At 47.0% G+C, this 19026-nt stretch overlaps 1 protein-coding gene across 1 annotated transcript in view; it reads right to left on the bottom strand.

Moving 5' to 3' along the window:
* Col23a1 (collagen type XXIII alpha 1 chain) overlaps positions 1-18800 on the bottom strand; it is a 289084-nt gene extending 270284 nt beyond the window's left edge. Inside the window, exon 1 of the mRNA XM_057775017.1 lies at positions 18483-18800. Coding sequence (XP_057631000.1) covers positions 18483-18743 — 261 coding nt within the window. The 5' untranslated portion in view covers positions 18744-18800. The remainder of the gene's footprint in view (positions 1-18482) is intronic.
* Between the last annotated feature and the right edge of the window lie 226 nt (positions 18801-19026).

Here is a 19026-nt window from a genome sequence, read left to right as displayed (position 1 = left end):
ATTAGTCACGGGCAACTTGAGTCACGGAAAGCAAAACCATGAGGAAAGTTGAATTATTGTATGTTAGGACCTTGGAGAAGGTGAGGGCTGTGGCTGGCACCAGCTACTTTGCAAATTGTAAAGACAAAAGAGATGATACCCAAACCATGTGCTCTGGTCGGCTAAGCTGTTTCTCACAGGGCTGCAGATGAACAGCGCTGAAAGTGTTCTTCATGCATATTAGAGCTGAATAAAAAAGCACATAAACTTGGGGTAACGAGGGGCAGGTTTATTCCTATCCAAGAAGGAGGCTAGGAACAAACAAAGCCAGAAGCGCCTAGTTCAGAGCCAAAGCCATCACTGGGAGGACCATGTCCATTCTGTGAGACAGCCCCAGAGGCTCGCTGCCCATGAGACAGCCACAGAGATCTGCCGAGGGCCCATCCGGGTAGTAAGGACAGTCCCAGTGAGTAGAAGCGGGGTCAGGAGAACTATTAGAAAGGACTACAGGGAACAGCAGCTAGGGAATCACTCGGAATCAAAGGACACCGTGTCCAGGAGTGGACACCAGCTCTCCAAAATATGCCACAAAAGGTACCTGGAGGGTCCTGCCTCAGCAAGAGGGGACGATCAAGCTCGGGTTACACTGTGTGCCACAGTGGCACACACAAATGTTCCTGTAACATTGCAATGGAGCAAAAACATCCCACCCGTATAGTGACATCATCGCTATGGTCACAGCACACATCTTACATACGTGTCTGTGGTGATACTGACGTGAGCATGCCTACGGTGGCATGCGCAGCACATGTTACCGAGGGCCACACTGAACAGCTGTCACATGCCATTCACATCTGTGTGCACTCCTATGTTGCCACAACAACGAATTCTCTCTGTTGGAAACTGAGCTACATTTCTTAATTTTTTTTAAAGGTTATTTTTCCTTGCTTGTTTTGAGACAGGCTCTCTAGTCCATGCTGGCCTTGATTTCCCTCCGTGACTGAGGATGACCTTGACCTTCCTGTCTCCCTGCCTCTGCCTCTCAAGAGCTGGAATTACTGACACAATCCATGCGATTCAATTTACGCAGTGTTGGGGATTGTCTCATACATGCTTGGCAAGCTCTCCTCAGACTGAGCTATCGGCCCAAGATGGCTTAGTAGGTAAAGGGACATGCTCCCAATCCTGATAACTTGAGTCCAACCCTGGGACTCACATGATAGAAGGAGAAAACTGACTCCAGGAAGTTTTCCTCTGACTTCCATACATGTGCCATGGAACATGAACCCCCTTACACACAGACACACACACGCAGACACAGATACACAGACACACACACATGAACACACATGCATATACTAAAATGTAATTTAAACACACAATCATCGAGCTCCACTCTCAGCCCCTGAAGCTCCATCTTGAGCTATAACAGCGAAAATCATGAATATTTATAGGAACTTTGGAACTCCACCACTCAATAGAAATTACCACCAGAAAAATGGGGTCCAGGATGAGAAAAATCAATTAATCAAAACTCCACAACGGCCACAGATGTTGGAAATAGCACGAAGACATAAGACAGCTACTGCAACTGTGTGCATGTGTTCCAGAAGGGGAACACCAAAGACGTCACAAAGAACCAAATCAGAATCCTGGAGGTGAAAATGGCCATGTCTGAGATGAAGAACACGATGGGGGAATTAATGGCAGATTAACTGCAAAAGAGAAGACCAGTGAAGCTAGGGATAATAGAAAGCATTCGCACTGCACACAGAAAGAAGTTCTTGAAAAAGGAAAACAGAGAAGAGAGGCAGGGACTGTGGGGCTTCGGGAGGCTAACTACATGGAGTGGGGCCACGGGAGGAGACGAGAGTAGAAAGAAACATTCGAGGAGGCAATGTTTGAGAACGTTTTCTAATTTGATGGAAGCTACAAACCCATTTATCCAAGAATCTCAATAGAACACAAAGAGAGTCTGTAGCTGGAGGACGGCAAGATGGCTCAGCAGGCAAAAATGCTTGCTGAACAGGGCTGACAACTTGCGTTTGATCCCTGGAACTCACGGTGGAAGGAGAGAACAGACTCTCAAATGTTAGCCTCTGACCTCTGTACCACACGTGTACCACACACCCACATGCACATATGCACACACACACACGTACACATGCACACACACACATACTAGGTGGGGGGTTGCTAGCTAGGTGTGGTGACTCATGTCTGTAATCCCAGCATGTGAGAAGCTGAGGCAGGAGGATTATCAGCATGAGCTAGAGTTGCATCCTGTCTCAAAACAAAAACAATTACAACAAAAAATATCACAATCAGATTGCTTCAGATCAATAATAAGGAGAAAGTCTTGAAAAGTAGTGGGTGGAGGGAGCATATAGGATGCGGTTCTCCAAATTCTCACACACTGTTGACAAGTATGTGAAGTGAGCCAGGTGATGGTGGCGCACGCCTTTAATCCAGCACTCAGGAGGCAGAGGCAGGTGGATCTCTATGAATTTGAAGCCAGCTTGGTCTACAAAGTGAGTTCCAGAACAGCCAGGGCTGTTACACAGAGAAACCATCTCAAAAAACAAACCAACAAATAAACAAAAACAAAACAAAATGTGAGGTGAAACAGCTCTGAACAATTCAGTAGTTTCTTAACCTGTGAGCCAGGGGTGGTAGGAGGTGTCTAGTACCAGCACTCAGGAGGCTAGGCCTAGAGCATTGCCATGAGTTCAAGTCCACTCCAGGCTACATAGAAAGTCCTAGGTCAACCTGGTTTAAAGAGTGACGTCCTGGCTAGACGTGATGGCTCACACTTCTAATCCCAGCACACAGGCAGGAAGATCACAGTGGGCTGGAAGCCAGACCGGGCTACATATGAGTTGAGGCTAGCCTGGGCTATGGTGTAAGATCCTGTCTCAAAATACAAACCAAAACAAGAGCTGGCAAGATGGCTCCTTAAGGAAAGGTGTCTGCGGTCCAGCATAACACCCTGAGCTCAGTCCCCAGGACCTACAAGGTGGAAGGACAGATCCCACCCCTGCAAGTTGTCCTTTGACTTCAACATGCCCATGCACCCACACACATCATATACATACTAAATAAAGAAGTGGTTTTTTTTTTTTTTTTAAAAAAAAAAAGAACTAAACCTAATCAAAAGTTACAGAAATTCAGTGATTCTTGATGGGCTGGCAGAGGGATGGAAAGAAGAAACATCAAGCAAGCATGAAGAAATTTGGAGGGCAACAGCTATAGGCAAGAACTTGATTGTTGGAAAGGTCCCAAGCCTGCAAATGTATCTAAATGTATCAAGTTATATAACTTAAGTGAACATCCTTGTAGGTCAATCACAAATGAAGGCAAATAACAATGAAAAAGTTCTAGGTCCTCACTTCCAAAGGCTTGGGTGATTTGGGGGACCGTAGGCAGGTGTTCTGGGGTCAATGAGCATCTCACTGAGCTTCAGGTACCCACTCCCCCGCAACCCCCAGTAACAGGTAAAACCTCCCTACAAAGGCAAACAGGAACTGGAGAGCCGCTGGGCTGGCCCAGGCGTTTGGCAGAGCTGCCAGACTCTTCTGGAAGGAATGTGGCTTTAATCAGTGACTCCCATCAGCTCGCCGAGCCACTCTCTTCCAAACCACATGAGCAGGCAGATTTCCTGAAGACTGCCTGTTTCAAAGTGCATGCTAATGTATTGAAAGGGGTGGTCTACAAACAAAACCCAGTTCCTTGGGAACCCTCCGTTCGTGTTCCTATTCATTCGCTTTGCTGGGCACGCATCATGTCCCATTGGACCCACTGTGAGGGTTCCTCACATGGAGCTGACAGGAAGAGATCCCTTCTGAGGCCCTCCTGCTGGATAGAGCCTTTCTACGACAGCTTTTGGCTGCATGAGGAGACCCCTCAGGCTGCTGGGAGATAGACAGGCTAAGCCTCCTCTACATGCCAGTCAGGGTCTCTACGGTCTCAGGCACTTGTCAGACCCTGCCTAAAACTAAGCATCCGCTCTCTGCTCCCAGCTCACCACAGCATCTGCATCCAAGCAGGTAGATCCTGAGCAGTGGCTGAGGACAGTTATGAGTGTGGCTGAACATGAAATTATAAAGTTTACTTAAAACACTAGAACCAGAGGAGGTGACCCAGGGGGTAAAATGTTTGCCCTGCAAGGATGAAGACTTGGCTTTGGTTCCCCAGAGCTCACGAAAACCCAGGAATGAAGGCGTGAGATGGGAATCCCAGCACCGGGGAGGAGACAAGATGGCCTCTAGGGTTTGAGGTCTCTAACCTAACCTGATCAGGAGAAAGCTTGTCAGCGGAGAAAGGTGGTTACGTAGTTTGATGATTAGCCTGAGACACACATGATAGAAGAGAATAAATTCTTGCTAGTTATAAACAAAGAAATGTATTTTTTTTACCCACTCAGAGCCATCTTGATGGCCTGAAATCTAATTTTAATTTAAAAACATATAGAGAGTAAACTGAGGAAGGCAGCTGACATCAGTCTCCAGCATGTGTGTGCGCGCAAACACACACACACATGCATTCACACCTTTACATGCATGTATACATGTAAAAACATGTGTTTTCTGTAAATCAATTACACAGTTTTGGAGCATAACCTCTATAGATGACATATCATGTCGCAATGCTTTGAGATGAACACACCTTTCACACATCAAACTTGAATTTGATGATGTCATGGGCTAACTGGTGTTCCCATCAAATTTCTATGATGAAGTCCTGATCCCCAGTAGCTCAGAATGTGCCTGAGACCGAAAATTTGAGAGATAATTGAGGTAAAATGAAGTGGACACAAGAATAGACCCTGACCCAAGAGGTCAGTGTCCTAATAAGAGGGGACTAAGACACAGACACACAATGCGGGAAGCTGACAGGCAGATACAGCAACAACACCCATGTGCAAGCCAAGAGCAGCCTCAGAAGAGACCAGCCCTGTCAACACCGTGAGGCCAGACTTCTGGTCGCCAGAGTTAGGAGAAAATCCATTCCTGCTACTCAAGCCACCCAGCCAGTGGTGCTTAGTCATGGCAGCTTAGCACACTAATGCCCACCAGGTCTCACAGACAACCCCGTCCTGACTCTGCTCCTCCAGACTGCCTACCAGAACCTACGCCGACTAAATAAAGGAGCGGCAAGGAGTCTGCCAGGACCAGGGAGCAGGGCCAAGTGAGGCCCCAGAGAACAGCTAGTGAGCTCCCCAAAAGGTCTTCTGCACTAGACATTAGCAGTCCTGTAAGGCAGGAGGTGAGGGTCTTAAGGATCCCATGGCTTCCCTGCACCCTGCTGGAGTAAACCTAAGAGAGTCCCCTGCGTTCCCACAGGGATCCAGTGAGGCAGGTTCTGCTGCCCTTTTCTCAGCAGAGCAAGTTGGGGCCTAGAAGAGCCAGTTGTAATTCCCACAAAGGAGCTACACAGTGCCCACTGTGGGGGGTTCTTGGGAGAACCTAGGTAGAAAAGTTTCTACCAAAGAGCACAGGCTAGCTGGCCCCATGTGGGCACATGATAGTCACTCTGCTGGATTCCTTTGCAGGTCCCCACATGTGGGTTCATGCAGACCAACTTGCACACACCCACATATATGCACAAACTCTCACATCCATGCATGCACTTATGCACACACATGCAGAAATATAGCCACACTCACATGCAAGCATGCACACTCACCTAGTCTCACACATACAGGCAGGTACTCACATAATACACAGATCCACATGCATGCATATGGTCACACACAGGCATGCAGTCGCACGTACATGCTGGTGCATATCTACACACCCAGGTACACACATACAGACACACACTCATAAGCACAGGCAGTTTTGCTCCTTTACATTGTGTCGTGTTCTCACATGTTACTAGCCTACTGCCACCAAGGGAATGCTCTTCATCGCCTGTACCACAACTTGGGTCTGAGGACAAGACATTGGAGACCACAGCAGACCTTCACCACACAAACACACAGACCCTGCCTTCTTGGTGGAGTGTTTTTTTCCCTGGAGGACCAAACTCAAGTCAATTTTATTTAAATTGTTTCTTTTTTTAAAAAAAAAAAAAAACCAGACTGCATTCTAATTGTTTTATGATTTGTTTCACAGCTCAAAGTTGGAAATAAATCCCACGTTGGATGTTCACACTGCCCATCTGAAAGCACCCCCGCCTGGCCCCTCGGCCCAGATTTCCTGGCTACATCAGGGAAATGAATTCTCTCATTTACAAATGTGAATTGAAGCAGATGTGCGAAGCCTTCGGTTCCCCAGGTTTATCACGAGCACTTAGGCGTGTGTGTGCTGCATTGTGCAGCCACGGAACCAGGCTGACTTAGCAATCAGAGCAAACGCACTGGTCTTTCGCCCGTCACAATGACAAATGCCTAGTTCTTTCCATGAGCGCTTGGGCTTTTATTTTTGGTCATAAATACGACTTTTTAATTACGTGGGAAGTCTCTCCTCCTGCACAAACGAGAAACCCAGAAAAATGGGGTCATGAGATCAGGGCTATGTTTGCTGTCTCTCTACTACCAAGCAACGAGCCTCGGCCCTGGGGACTCAAAACCTAGAGGTGTGTTAATATATGTGCATATATATTTTTGCATTGTCTGGCTTTAATAGGATAGCAGGATCACAGTGTTAAGGGAGTTTGTATTGTACTTTGCTTTGCTTGGGGTATTTTGAACCAAAGTCTCACTGTGAATTCATACACGGGAATCCATCTGCCCTCAAACTATGCTGCCTCAGCCTCCCGAGTACTGGGATGTGTACCACTATGCCCAGCTAACAGTTAGCCAACAGGCCTACACGGCCATTCTTTCTGGGTTTAATAAAAAAGGCATTCTGGGGCAGAGTGCCCTTAGAGTGCTCACAATGCACAGAGTGCTTCCCACTTTACTCCCACGGAAACCATGCCAGGCAGGCACTACAATCCCTGCTTAACATACGAGCAAACTGTTTAGAAAAACAGTCAGTTACCCAAAGTCACCAAGCTGGGAAACGGCAGAGCTGGCCTGGGGACCTGGGTCTGCTTAAGGCTAACATCTTCCGTATACCCATCACTTACAGATGTCTGCAAAGTGTGTACACCAGCAGAACAGGCTGCTGTCCCTGCTACTCTGCACTCAATGGCGGCTCCCCACAGGTAGGGCAAAGGGTTGGGCAAAGGGCACGAGGCAAGAAGTCTGGGGGATGGATTCAGAAGTACACACTCAGATGTTCAGATGTTGCTGCTCCTCTCGGGGAGGGTGACTCCTTCCTCCCGGAATGGAAGGAGCAGAGGCCACTGGAGATGCTAGTGAGAAGCTGGAAGGCAGCCATGCAAAACCAGCCATGCAGGTGGGCATCTAAAAGAGGCCAAAGGGTAGTCTGGTGGTGGAGCGACTGCCCATAATGAGAGATGCCTCAGCTCCATCTCCAGCAGCGCCAGGAAATCGTGGGTTGTCGGAGGGAGGGAGGGAGGGAGGGAGGGAGGGAAGGAGGGAGGGAGGGAGGGAGGGGGCCACAGTTGCCTTTCTCTAGGCCATGCGCTGCTGTGACTTTCTGTAAACTACATCTGTAAACCTAGTTCTCTCCCCGGCGGTTCGTGCTAAGTCCCCAAATATGTTTCTGGACATGATGAAGAGATGTTTCTCTGAATGCTTGTGTCAACAATTACAGATTAAAGCTAGGGCTGGCAAGATGGCACAGCGGGTAGAGGCATTCGTAGCCAGACTGGCCATGGGATCCTTGGGACCCATTTCCTGAAGAGGAAAGAAAAAAACAAACCCAACAACTTCCTCGGGTTGTCCTCTGACCTCCATATGTAACCCACACACGATACATAAATAAATAAGCACAAAAAAATAAAAATAAAGATTAATTCTGACTCTACACGTGGGCCAAGCAAGAACTGGAGGCTGTGTATGGCCACCAGAAAACTTTCCCAGACTGATTTAACTGTCATCTGCAAAATTCAAGCATAGAATAGACCCTGGTGCCTGGCACTGCCACACACGATTTAAAAAGGTCTCTGTCACCTTCTGCCACAGCGCCTGTTTCTGGGAAGAAATCTTTGGCTTTTTCTATCTCGCTTGTTAAGGGCATTTTTTTGCTTTTAGTTGGGGACAAACGCAAAGAAAGGACATGAAACCAACTTTGCCCGTAGTGAAGCTAGAGGCAGGACCTCATGATGGACCAGGATGCGGGGTCAGGGAAAATGAAATGTTAAGGCAAAGACTGAGGATGAAGCTCTGTGGTTGTCCTGGATTTGCTCTCGGTCACTGTATTAAGCTAGGGGACAAAAGGGTTTTTTATCTGGTTTACGAGTCACGGTCCAGTATTGAGGGAAGTCAAGGCAGGAACCCAGAGGTAGGAACTGAAGCAGGGGTCATGCAGTAACGTTGCTTACTAATCTGATTAGCCTGTTCTTTTATACCATCCAGGACCACCAGCCCAGGTGCAGGCCCTACCATGTGAGCCAATCACTCATCAAGAAAACGCCCTATAGACTGACCTACAGACCAATCTGATGGAGACAGTTCCTCAACTGAGGGTCTCTCAGGTGACTCTAGTTTGTATGAATTGGCAAAACCTGACTAACACAGTGATAAAGTGCCAACTGTTCACAACGCCCTAGTGCCAAAATAAACAAATAATAAAATAAGTTAAAACAAAACCCTTTCAAAGCCCTAGGGATGGTCTTCCTTATCTATTTATCCTACACCCCAAAGAATAGCAGACACTGATATGCACGGTTTCCTCACAGAACCCTGTGCCAAAAATGAAGTGGAGGAGGCCTCACTCTACTTACCACGAGGATAGTTAGATTCAGGTTTTCTGGGATACTATGTAGCCATTAAACAAGACCATAAAGAGGCTGGAGAGATGGCTCAGCAGTTAGGAGCACTGGTTGCTCTTCCAGGGGACTGAGGTTTGATTCCCAGAAACCACATGGTGTCTCACAATCGTGTGTAACTGTAGTCCCACGGCATCTAAAGCCCCCTTCTGGCCTCTGCAGGCACTGCATGTTTTGATACACAGACACACGCAGATAGGTCCAAATGAGGAGCAGAAGGAGGGAGAACATGAGCAAGGAAATCAGGACCACGAGGGATGCACCCACCCACTGTGACAGTGGAACTGACTTATTGGGAGCCCACCAAGGCCAGCTCGTCTGGGACTGAATAAGCAAGGGTTGAAACTGGACTCTCTGAGCATGGCGGACAATGAAGGCTGATGAGAAGCCAAGGACAATGGCTCTAGGTTTCGATCCTAATACATGAACTGGCTTTGTGGGAGCTTAGCCTGTTTAGACGCTCACCTTCCTGGACGTAGATAGAAGACCTTCGTCTTCCCGCAGGGCAGGGAATTTGGACTGCTCTTCAGTATCGAGAGGGAGGGGGAATGGTGTGGGGGGTGGAGAAGAGGAGTGGGGATAGGGGGAGGGGAGTGGGGGGAGGGGGCAATATTTGGGAGGAGGGGAGGGAAATGGGAAACGGGGAGCAGGTGGAAATATTAATTAAAAAAGAATTTAAAAAACAACAATTAAAAAAAAAGAAATAAAGGTTAGTTGTACGGTGGTGGTGTACACCTTTAATCACAACACTTGGGAGACAGAGGCAGGCAGATCTCTGCAAGTTCAAGGCCAGCCTGGTCTACAGAACAAGTCCCAGGACAGCCGGGAATACACACAGAGAAACCCTGTCTCATAAAACAAAACAAAATCACAACAAAACCCCAAAAAGGTCTAAGAAATTAATAGCCACAAATATCACATATTATCTAGAAAAGCAGTTTTGATGTGAGGTTCAAAAGCATAAACGTGGGGTGTAAATGGCATTGCTCCTCGCTTTAAGTGAGCTGAGCTCCAGTCTCCCCATGGAGGATTGTGTGAGGGATTATTTTAAAAACAAAAACAAAAAGCAAACACACAGCTCCTCTGCAAGGGCGAAGAGTGATCATTACCAGAAAGGTGGCCTGTTTTGAACCATGATATGTTTTGGAGCCAGGCGTAATGGCACCATTTATAATGCCAGCGTTTGGGAGGCACAGGCAGGTGGAGCAGGTGGTCAAAGCCAGCTCAGGCTACAGAGTGAGAGCCTGTCTCAAAAATGGAAAAGAATACACAAGAGTAAGGGGTGGGGTAGCTCAGTAATAGCATGCGTGTCTAGCATATAGAAGACTGGAGTCTGAGTGCCGCAAAAAAAGAAAGAAAAGAAATAAGATACATTTTGGGGAAGACAGCCGTGTTTTTGTGATTATTTCCTAATATGCTCAGTCCTCCATACCTGAAGTTCTGTATTTGGTTCAAGGAACTATGGATCAAAAACTCTGGTAGAGGGGAGCAGCAAAATGGCTCAGCAGGTAGAGTGTGCTTGCGCATGGACCTGGTGACCAGGGTTGGAGCTGATTCTCAAACCCCATGTGTTCTTGTCTGTTTTCTGTCGCTGGGATGAAACACCCTGACATAAGTAGCTTGGGGGGGAAGGCGTTTACTTTCCCTTCCTTTCCAGGCTATTGTCCCTTCCTTTGGGGAAACCAAGGCATCAGGAACTTCAAACAGCTAGCCCATCACATCACAGTCAAGACCAGAGAGAAACGGACCGTGCATAACTGTGCTCAGCTGGCCTTCTCCACTTAGCCCAAGTCCCCAAATAGATGAACGAATTCAGCCCACTTTCAGGCTGGATCTTTCCACACCAGCTGAGGCAATCAAGATAATCCCCTCCAGACATGCTCGACACGAGACTCTCTGCTCAGGTGATTTAAGGTTGTGTCAAGTTGGCAATCAAACAAACCACTGCGCCAGGTAAAGCTGAAAGAGAGATTGACCCCACAAAGTTGTCCTCTGGCCTTCACATACAGGCCCTGGTAAACATCCCCACACCCCACAACAATAAACAGATAACACTGGGGGAAAGCTACGTCTGTACCAGATGGGTATGGGTTTCTTTTTCTTTTGCCTTTAATACTTAACCAATACACGATGCCAACCACTTACATCATATTAGGAGTTGCGAGGGATTTCAAGTTGATCTGAAGGACGATGAAGGACATGTGAAGGTCATATGTAAATACCATGCCAGCTTACACGACCACCTTAACTAACAATTTTCAGTCAACCGAGGTACTTTTAAACATGGTACAGACTGGTACAAAACTTCTTAAAAAGGAGGTCGTACATCTAAAGGAGAATAAACACTTTAAATAACAAAACTCGGTCAAATGAGATGCTTTTAAAAGTGGTACAGACCGATAACAAACTTTTCAAAAAAGAGACTGTACATCTAAAGGATACTAAGACTTTACTTAATAAGGCTCGGTCAACTGAGATATTTTTGGAAAAGGTACAGACTAATAGTAATTTGTTGAAAGAGAGATTCAGCACTCTAGAAAGGGAAACAGCTGATTTGGCACATAAAACCCAGTCCATGACAGTGGGTGCTAAAACATTATTTGAGAAAATTCACACTGTTAAACGTATTAATCGGACTCTGTCAAAGGGGCATGACAGATTGATAAAATGTCTCTTCAATAAGGTAATGTGCTTGTCATAAAGATTATGTCCAAGGATGAGACATTATGTCTACTGGACAGACTTCATACAGGAGGTCCAGACATCACAAAAGGCAATGGTAAACAGATTTAAAAAGATTGAAAAAATTATCAAATTTGATGACCAAAAACAAAAGGTAAAAAGGCAAAATTTGACCTCGTCAATACGTAAAAATCTCCAGGATAGCTTCCCCAGAGTTTTAAATGCCTTCCCAGTAATTCTAAAAGATGACATCCCCTCTCCCAACAAAGTTTGTCTTCAGGGTTAGGGACTTCATTTGGGGGTTGATTATAATTGGTATATGGTTGAGGGTTGAGGGAGGAATTTTATAGACTCAGGGATCTCTTTGAAAAGAAAAAAAAGGGGGAAATTGGATGGGATAATAGACTGGTATGAGCTTACTCACACTAATAATAATAGTGGGTAATAGAGTGAATACTTGTGAGTTATTATTTATAGGCAATTACATTGGTATAGATTCTTGTATATTGATACAAAGTTAAATTATATTGAATATTGTATGCATGCATGCTTCTACCTCTGTTTAAAACATTTTTTATATATTGATATATATTTACAATATTGTAGTGTACATTTCTACCTCTGATCAAGATACTTATGCATTGTTTACATTTGGAGGTCATTATCCTCATTTATTGCACAGTCTTTTATTGTCTTAGTCTTTAAGTTATATAGGTATTAAGAATTATAGATAAGGGCTGGAGAGATAGCTCAGAGGTTAAGAGCATTGCCTGCTCTTCCAAAGGTCCTGAGTTCAATTCTCAACAACCACATGGTGGCTCACAATCATCTGTAATGGGGTCTGGTGCCCTCTTCTGGCCTGCAGGCATACACACAGACAGAATATTGTATACATAATAAATAAATAAATATTTAAAAAAAGAATTATAGATCAATAGTCATTTATGTTTGTCATACTAATCAGGTTCTTTAGATACATAGAGATTATATTCTGCATAGACAGATAATCTTCAACCACTTTAAAGAGCTGTAGAAAGTGGCATTTAAATAGCTGTTCTGTGGAAGAGAGACATAATTGCTCCTGGCAGCACCGACCTTTTCCCGAGAGAATGTTGAGCATCGAAGGCACTCCACCTGGAGCTTGTTTTCTTCTTGGCAGAACTGACTTTTGGGCAAAGATATGCCCATACCTCAACCACTGACAAGATACATGGTATCCATAAATGGATAAAACAGGACTGTCAAATCCTGCCAAGACAGGGTAAGATAGTTTTCAAAGGTTTATTGCCTTTGAAAATGGCCTGTCAGTCATTTTAGGCCTTAGCCAAAATTGGCTGCTCAACATTGCAAAGGAGACTTTGGGTGATTGCTCTGGTAACCAGTTGTCTCTGTCATTTGTTGCACATTTTGGAAGTTGCTTGACTGCACTTCTTGCTTACTCAAGTAATATTGTTTCCCTTCTCAGGTCTTCCATGGGGTTGAAGGTTAGATAGTCGTAGTTACTTTCCTCACAATTTAGCCAAGCTTATTTCCAGTGCAATAGAATGTTTATTAAAACTTTTGTTATGTGTTCCTTGCTTAATATTGCTTATATTGTTTGTAATTTTATATTTGGTATCTGTTCCTATTGTATATAGTTGTATTGGGTTTGGCTCAATCTTGTTTAGACAAAAGGGGGAGGTGATGGGGGAAGCTCTGTTAACCAATCACCTCTAAGAAGTGGAACCAAATTAAGGCGTGGCTACCTGGAGCCCAGGAAGAAAAACTGGTGTTCGCTCTCTCTGGGTGATTCCTGCGGGACACAGGGGAGCTTGGACTTTCCATTCTCGTGGCATGAGTTTCCCCTTATAATAAGTAAAAATATAATTGTTTATCTTCAAGCTGGCCTGGTTATTATTTCACGAATCAAGTTAACATTTACAAGGCATTCTGCTACCTGCCATCAGAAGCATATCTACTCTTTGGCTTGGTGGTGCATGCTCACAATTCTAGCACTGAGGAGGCTGAGGCAGGAGGACTACACATTTGAGGTCAGCCTAGGCTACATATTGAGTTCAAAGCCAGTCAGGACTACACAGTGAGACCTTGTCTGACTATTGACCTAGTTTTTATTATTATACTATAATACTAGAGACAGGCTATTTTATAAAGAAAAGGCATTTAGCACACTTTTGCAGACTGAAAGGGCAAGATCAGACAGCCTCTTTCTTTTTGCCTCTGGTCATGACCTATTAGCAGATGGTATGATGACAGGGAGTGAGAGGAAGAGAAAGCAGCAGAGAATCAAAGGGGAGAGTAGGAATCCCAGGACCATCAGGAAGTCAGAACAGGATGACGGCCTCTAATCTAAAGGTCAGCATGTCCAAGACTGACCTAAGGACCCCAACTTGGCTCCACCACCTCTTAAAGGGCCCACCTCCCTGCCCTGGCATCCTGGTTCAACTAGGCTCTCAGAGCCTTTGGAGGATTATCTCGATCTACATCCTAAGCCTCGCTAGCATCAACCAGGAGTGGCCTCGGCATCAGTGGAGTTGCTTCTCATTATACACGCCATTAGATCACTGTGTTAGAAAAAGGAGGCTGAAGTGCCGGAAGCTGAATAACCTGAATGACAGCTTATAAATATCGGGGCCAGGTCTCCAAGTCCCTTCTTGGGGTGAGCACCATATGCAGCGTTGCCCTGCTCGGTCCCATGGCAGAATTCAGTCAGCTCCCAGAGCGCCCCACTCCCCTTCCAGGAGCCTGCCTTGCCCCTCATCTTCAAAGTCAGCCTGGAAATGACCAGTTTAATAACTCTAAAGTGTCTTTGGAGAGAACACCCCACACAGTTGGCTTCTTCTAAACATGTTGCTGTTATTATGAAGCTCTCCCAAATGACAGCATTAAAAAAAAGTTTTATAGGCAAGGGGAAAGAGAAAGTAAGAAAAGAAAGAAAGTAAAGAAAGTCAGTGTGCCAGAAAGTAATTGGAAGGAAACTTCTTTTGGGGGTGGGGGTGTTAGGAGCCGGGAAATGTCAAGGAAACGAGTCAGAGCTGACTTACACCCCATGTCCAGGCCTCTTTATTAACAGAGACTCCACAGAGCAGCTCGGGGAAGCTGACTACCAGAGAGACTGAGAAAGCCACCCTAGATTCTGGATTTGAGAGTAACACAGCCAATACACGTAAGAAGGAAAGTAGAAAGAAAAGAGAAGAGTTTTCTCCAACTCTCTGGGCTTTCCTTGTTTCCAAACTGGTCTGGATAATAGAAGGCCAAGGGCCAACAATAAATCCACTCTAGGCTGGAAAGGGCCTCTGTACACAACCAAGTATTGCTTTAATCCTTGGCACTAAGCTTTTTGCTGCAGTATGAAAGCGATGCATCCTGGACTCTCAGCTTCTGCAACACCGTAGCCGGAGATGTAATTGCTGGGCTGGTGATTAATTGGGCAGTTCCTTAAGGCACTTTCAAAGCAGAAGAGATGTTTGGTTTTGCATGAATATTTTTAGATCCTACTAAAGATACTGCCTTTAATGGCTCTTGCTTAGAGATCTTGTTTTGATATTCTGAAAGTCCTTTCTTTCCCATATGTACTGCAGGAAGGGTCCTTCGATAATCACGACAGAACATGAATATTCCCTCTGTAGCTACGTTATCAGGCCCATCAGCCAGCCCCAGAAAAACTGAGGTCATGGTTCTGTTCCCAAGGGAACAGGGACAGAGGGTCCCCTATAAACAGTGTCTTTTGTTGACTCATTTTATTCCCCCTGACATTAAACTTGTGTGTGGTTGGCAAGAATTTCTTTTTTAAAATTTGGACATAATTTCTGATTCAGATCCTCTACACACGACTTTATTGGTTAAAGGGCAAATGGCAGGCACTTGTATATACATAGTTACTTCAGCAGTGACTTAAAAAGGGGCTTCTCAGGGAGCAAAGCAAGCAAGAAAACACGCTGAATCCAAGCATCCTTTCCCTAAGAGATGTTCAGTTTGATAAGTATTTATCCTTCTTACCTCACGATTAGAAAACCTATATGTGCATCGAGGTCAAGCTAACTGTGGGCTCCCCAGAAAATGCCTCCTGCAGGTCTCCCATCATGATCAGTGTGTGCATTTCCCGTCCAGAAACTTTTTGTTTTGTTTTGTTTTTTGTTTTTCGAGATAGGATTTCTCTGTGTAGCTTTGGTGCCTGTCCCGGAACTCGCGCTGTAGTCCAGGCTGGCCTTGAACTCACAGAGATCCGCCTGTCTCTGCCTACCGAGTACTGGGATTAAAGGCTTGTGCCACCACTGCCTGGCTCAGAAACATTTAACAAGCAGCAGGAACCACATGGCATGCAGGGAGAGTGAGGCCTTGTCGCTAGGGATAGAGACACCCCCAGCAGACAAACCACCTTGAAGTGTTGGTGCTGGGTCTTCTCTGACTCAGCACCACAGTGCTTCGGAACACGGATACACAGCCACGGCACCACGTGTTGAAGGGTACAGCAGTTCTCAGTGGGTAGGGCTGGGTATCTCAGGGCCTGATTTTTTTTCCCTATGCCTTTAAAATTCAAGGTAGGAAGCCAGAATTGAGTTCAAGGCCAGCCAGGGCTACATAACAAGAAAGACCCTGCCTTAGCGAGGGAAAAAAAAGTATGAGGCTTAGCATGGTGGTACATGCCTGTAATCTCAGCACTCTGGAGACAGAGGCAAGAGGATCCCTGCAAATTTGAGATCAGGCTGGGCTACACAGTGATTCCCAGGCAAGCCTGAACTATAGAGCAAGACTCTATCTCAAAAAATCAATAGTTCACAAAAAAGAGAAGGAAGGGTGATAGCAAGAGGGAAAGGGAGAAACAAAAGGATGAGGAGGAAGAGGAAAAGAATGGGAAAAAGAAAAGGGAGAGGAAGGAAGAAGAAGAGGAGAAGAAAGGACAGGAGAAACAGGAAGAGACCATGGGACTGAAGAGCCAACGTCTGGGCTAGAGGCCTTGTTCAGCGGTAGAGTGTCTAGTTTGTGCAAGGTCCCAGGTCCATCCCCACCCGCAAGATATCAACACTCGTGTGTGTGTGTGTGTGTGTGTGTGTGTTTCCTCACAAATCCATCCCTATTAGTTTGGACAAAACCCGTGAGCTCCTCGTACAAGGTCTTCCAGAAATTTCTGGTGTCCTTGTCACAGTTTGCGGTTTATTCTCGTTAGAAAGGACAGCATGAGCCAGGCGGTGGTGGCACACGCCTTTAATTGCAGCACTCAGGGAGGCAGAAGCAGGAGGATCTCTGTGAGTTTGAGGCCAGCCTGGTCTACAGAGTGAGTTCCAGGACAGCCAGGGTTACACAAAGAAACTCTGTCTTGAAAAAGAAAAAAAGAAAGAAAAAGAAAGGACAGCATGGTTGGGGTATTCACAGGTAGAAAGTAACTGGCCCTCCACAAAACAGTTCAACACCCAGGTCTCCAGGGAGTTGACAGAGGATAACCGTGGCAATTATGAAAGTACTGCCATAAGTTGCTGGCAGGGCTCTGCCTTCTGCAGCCTCCTTCAAGAAGGGAAAGAGGAAATCATTCAGGAAGCAGCAATTTTGCCCAGAACCGAGCAGATGTAATATTGGCTTATTAAAGTGACTGAGAAGGAACTGTGGGGAACAGAAGGTTAAGTCTATAGTTCTTCCATTCCTTCTGAAACCCCAAATTTACCCCACCTTGGTTACCCAGCTCAATATATGTATCTGATTCCAGGGGTGCAACCCAAGACCTTGAACATGCTAAGCAGGCCTCCACCACTGAGCTACACCCCCAGTACAGTCCAGTATAGTAATAAAGATCACAGATGGATTCAGCTTAGGAATGGGTGGTAGATAGCTCACCTGCCTTCCTGCTTCTTCTACCATGAAGCAAGGTTCACTTTCTACAGTGCTTAGGAGTGAACCCCTTCCAACATCCCCACCTCAGATTTGGAACAGCCACCACACCCAGGAGGAGGATAAGCATTCCCACAAGGAAAACAGAATCAAGAAAAACACTGGCTAGTATGCTGGTGTCTGCCATAGTTCACAGGAAAGAGACTTGCTGCACGAAAGGTCGAGCTTCTGCCCAGCGTATCAGATGCCCAGGCTCGGAGGCCCGAGTGTAAAGTGACCATCTTTTTTACTATTATTATTATTATTATTATTATTATTATTATTATTATTATTTCTCGAGACAGGGTCTCACTATATAGCTCTAGCTGTCCCAGACAGGCTGGCCTCAAACTCACAGATACCCATCTGCCTCTGCCTCCAAAGTACTGGGATTAAAGGCGTGCGCCACTCATGTTCCACTGCTGTTGTTTTACGTCTTATTCTGTAGCCCAGGCTGGACCTGGATCTTAACTATATAGCTTAAGTCGGCTCCTAGCCTGCCAAGCTCTGGTTTTACAGATGAGCCACCAAGCCCGGCTGACAACAGCAGTCTTAACCCTCAGAAAGTAAATTTAAGACGCTTTGGAGTGTGCTTTGGAGATCGCAGGAGACCAATGTACTCATAGGCAGCTCAGCTGCGTCCTGGCTGTGCAGATGTGAGGTTTTCAGCCGGTCAGCTTAAGAACAGCACTTCCAAGCCTGAGTCGCTCCCAGCCAAACCTTCCCGGGCACCGAGGGAGGGCTGGCCCGAGCTTTGATGGGTCTGGGCTGTTAAAGGCTGACTAGGCGTCTCTGGCGCTGGGATCAGGCGGGAGACAGTGGGTCTGAGCGCACACTTCAGCAGAACCGCTACGCTCAGGACTGTTATTCCAAGGTCTTACCTTACCCCCGCTCCCGCGTGTCCCCTAAACGGGCCCTTTGGATTATTTTTCCTACAGATGCAAGTCCCGGCACCAGAGCTGGAGAGCAGGACACCTCAGGACCAGCGACCCCCGCGCAATTCATTGGGTGAACCCCATTCCTAGGGGTGACGATCACGCCGCCCCCGCGCCTCCTCACTCCCCCACCCACCCCGGCGCATAGCGGGACATCCCTCGGCCGGCCATCGTGCGTCTCACCTCCCGCAGCAGGCTCTCCAGGTGCGTTTCGGCCCAGGCGGTCAGAGCTCCAGACGGCCCCGCACGTCGCAACATCTCGCGCTCCTGCTCCAGCGCCGCCACTCGGTCGTGCAGTGCGGCCGCCTGGGCGCCCAGCAGCAGGCAGGCAACAGCCGAGCCCACCGACAGCAGCAAGCACAGCGCGCCCAGCACTCGGGCCCCGAAGCCCGCGCCGGGGTCCTGCGCGCCTCCCCCGCCCGCTGGGCGCTCTTCTGCGCCCATGGTGACCAGCCGGCTCTGTGTCGGCGCTGCGGCTGGAGGCGACTTCAGGTCGGCGGCTGCGGGGATCGGCGTCCCAGTGGCCTCGGATCGCGCACGCCCCCCTCGTCGCCCGCTCCAACACAGCGGCCACTGCGGGCAGTTCTCTCTATGCAAATAGACCCCGCCAGAAAAGGCACGGGGACCCACCCAGGGGAGGAGCGGCCGGTCGGGGAGGGCGGGGGCCCCCGGCGCTCACCGGCTCCGCGGCTCCGGGTCCTCGCCACATCGGTCCTGGCGAGCGCGT

This window comes from Chionomys nivalis, chromosome 7 (assembly GCF_950005125.1).
Source record: "Chionomys nivalis chromosome 7, mChiNiv1.1, whole genome shotgun sequence".
In the NCBI taxonomy this organism is placed as follows: Eukaryota; Metazoa; Chordata; class Mammalia; order Rodentia; family Cricetidae; genus Chionomys; species Chionomys nivalis.
Note: the sequence above shows the minus strand (reverse complement) of the source record. Positions and strands in the feature narration are given on the sequence as shown.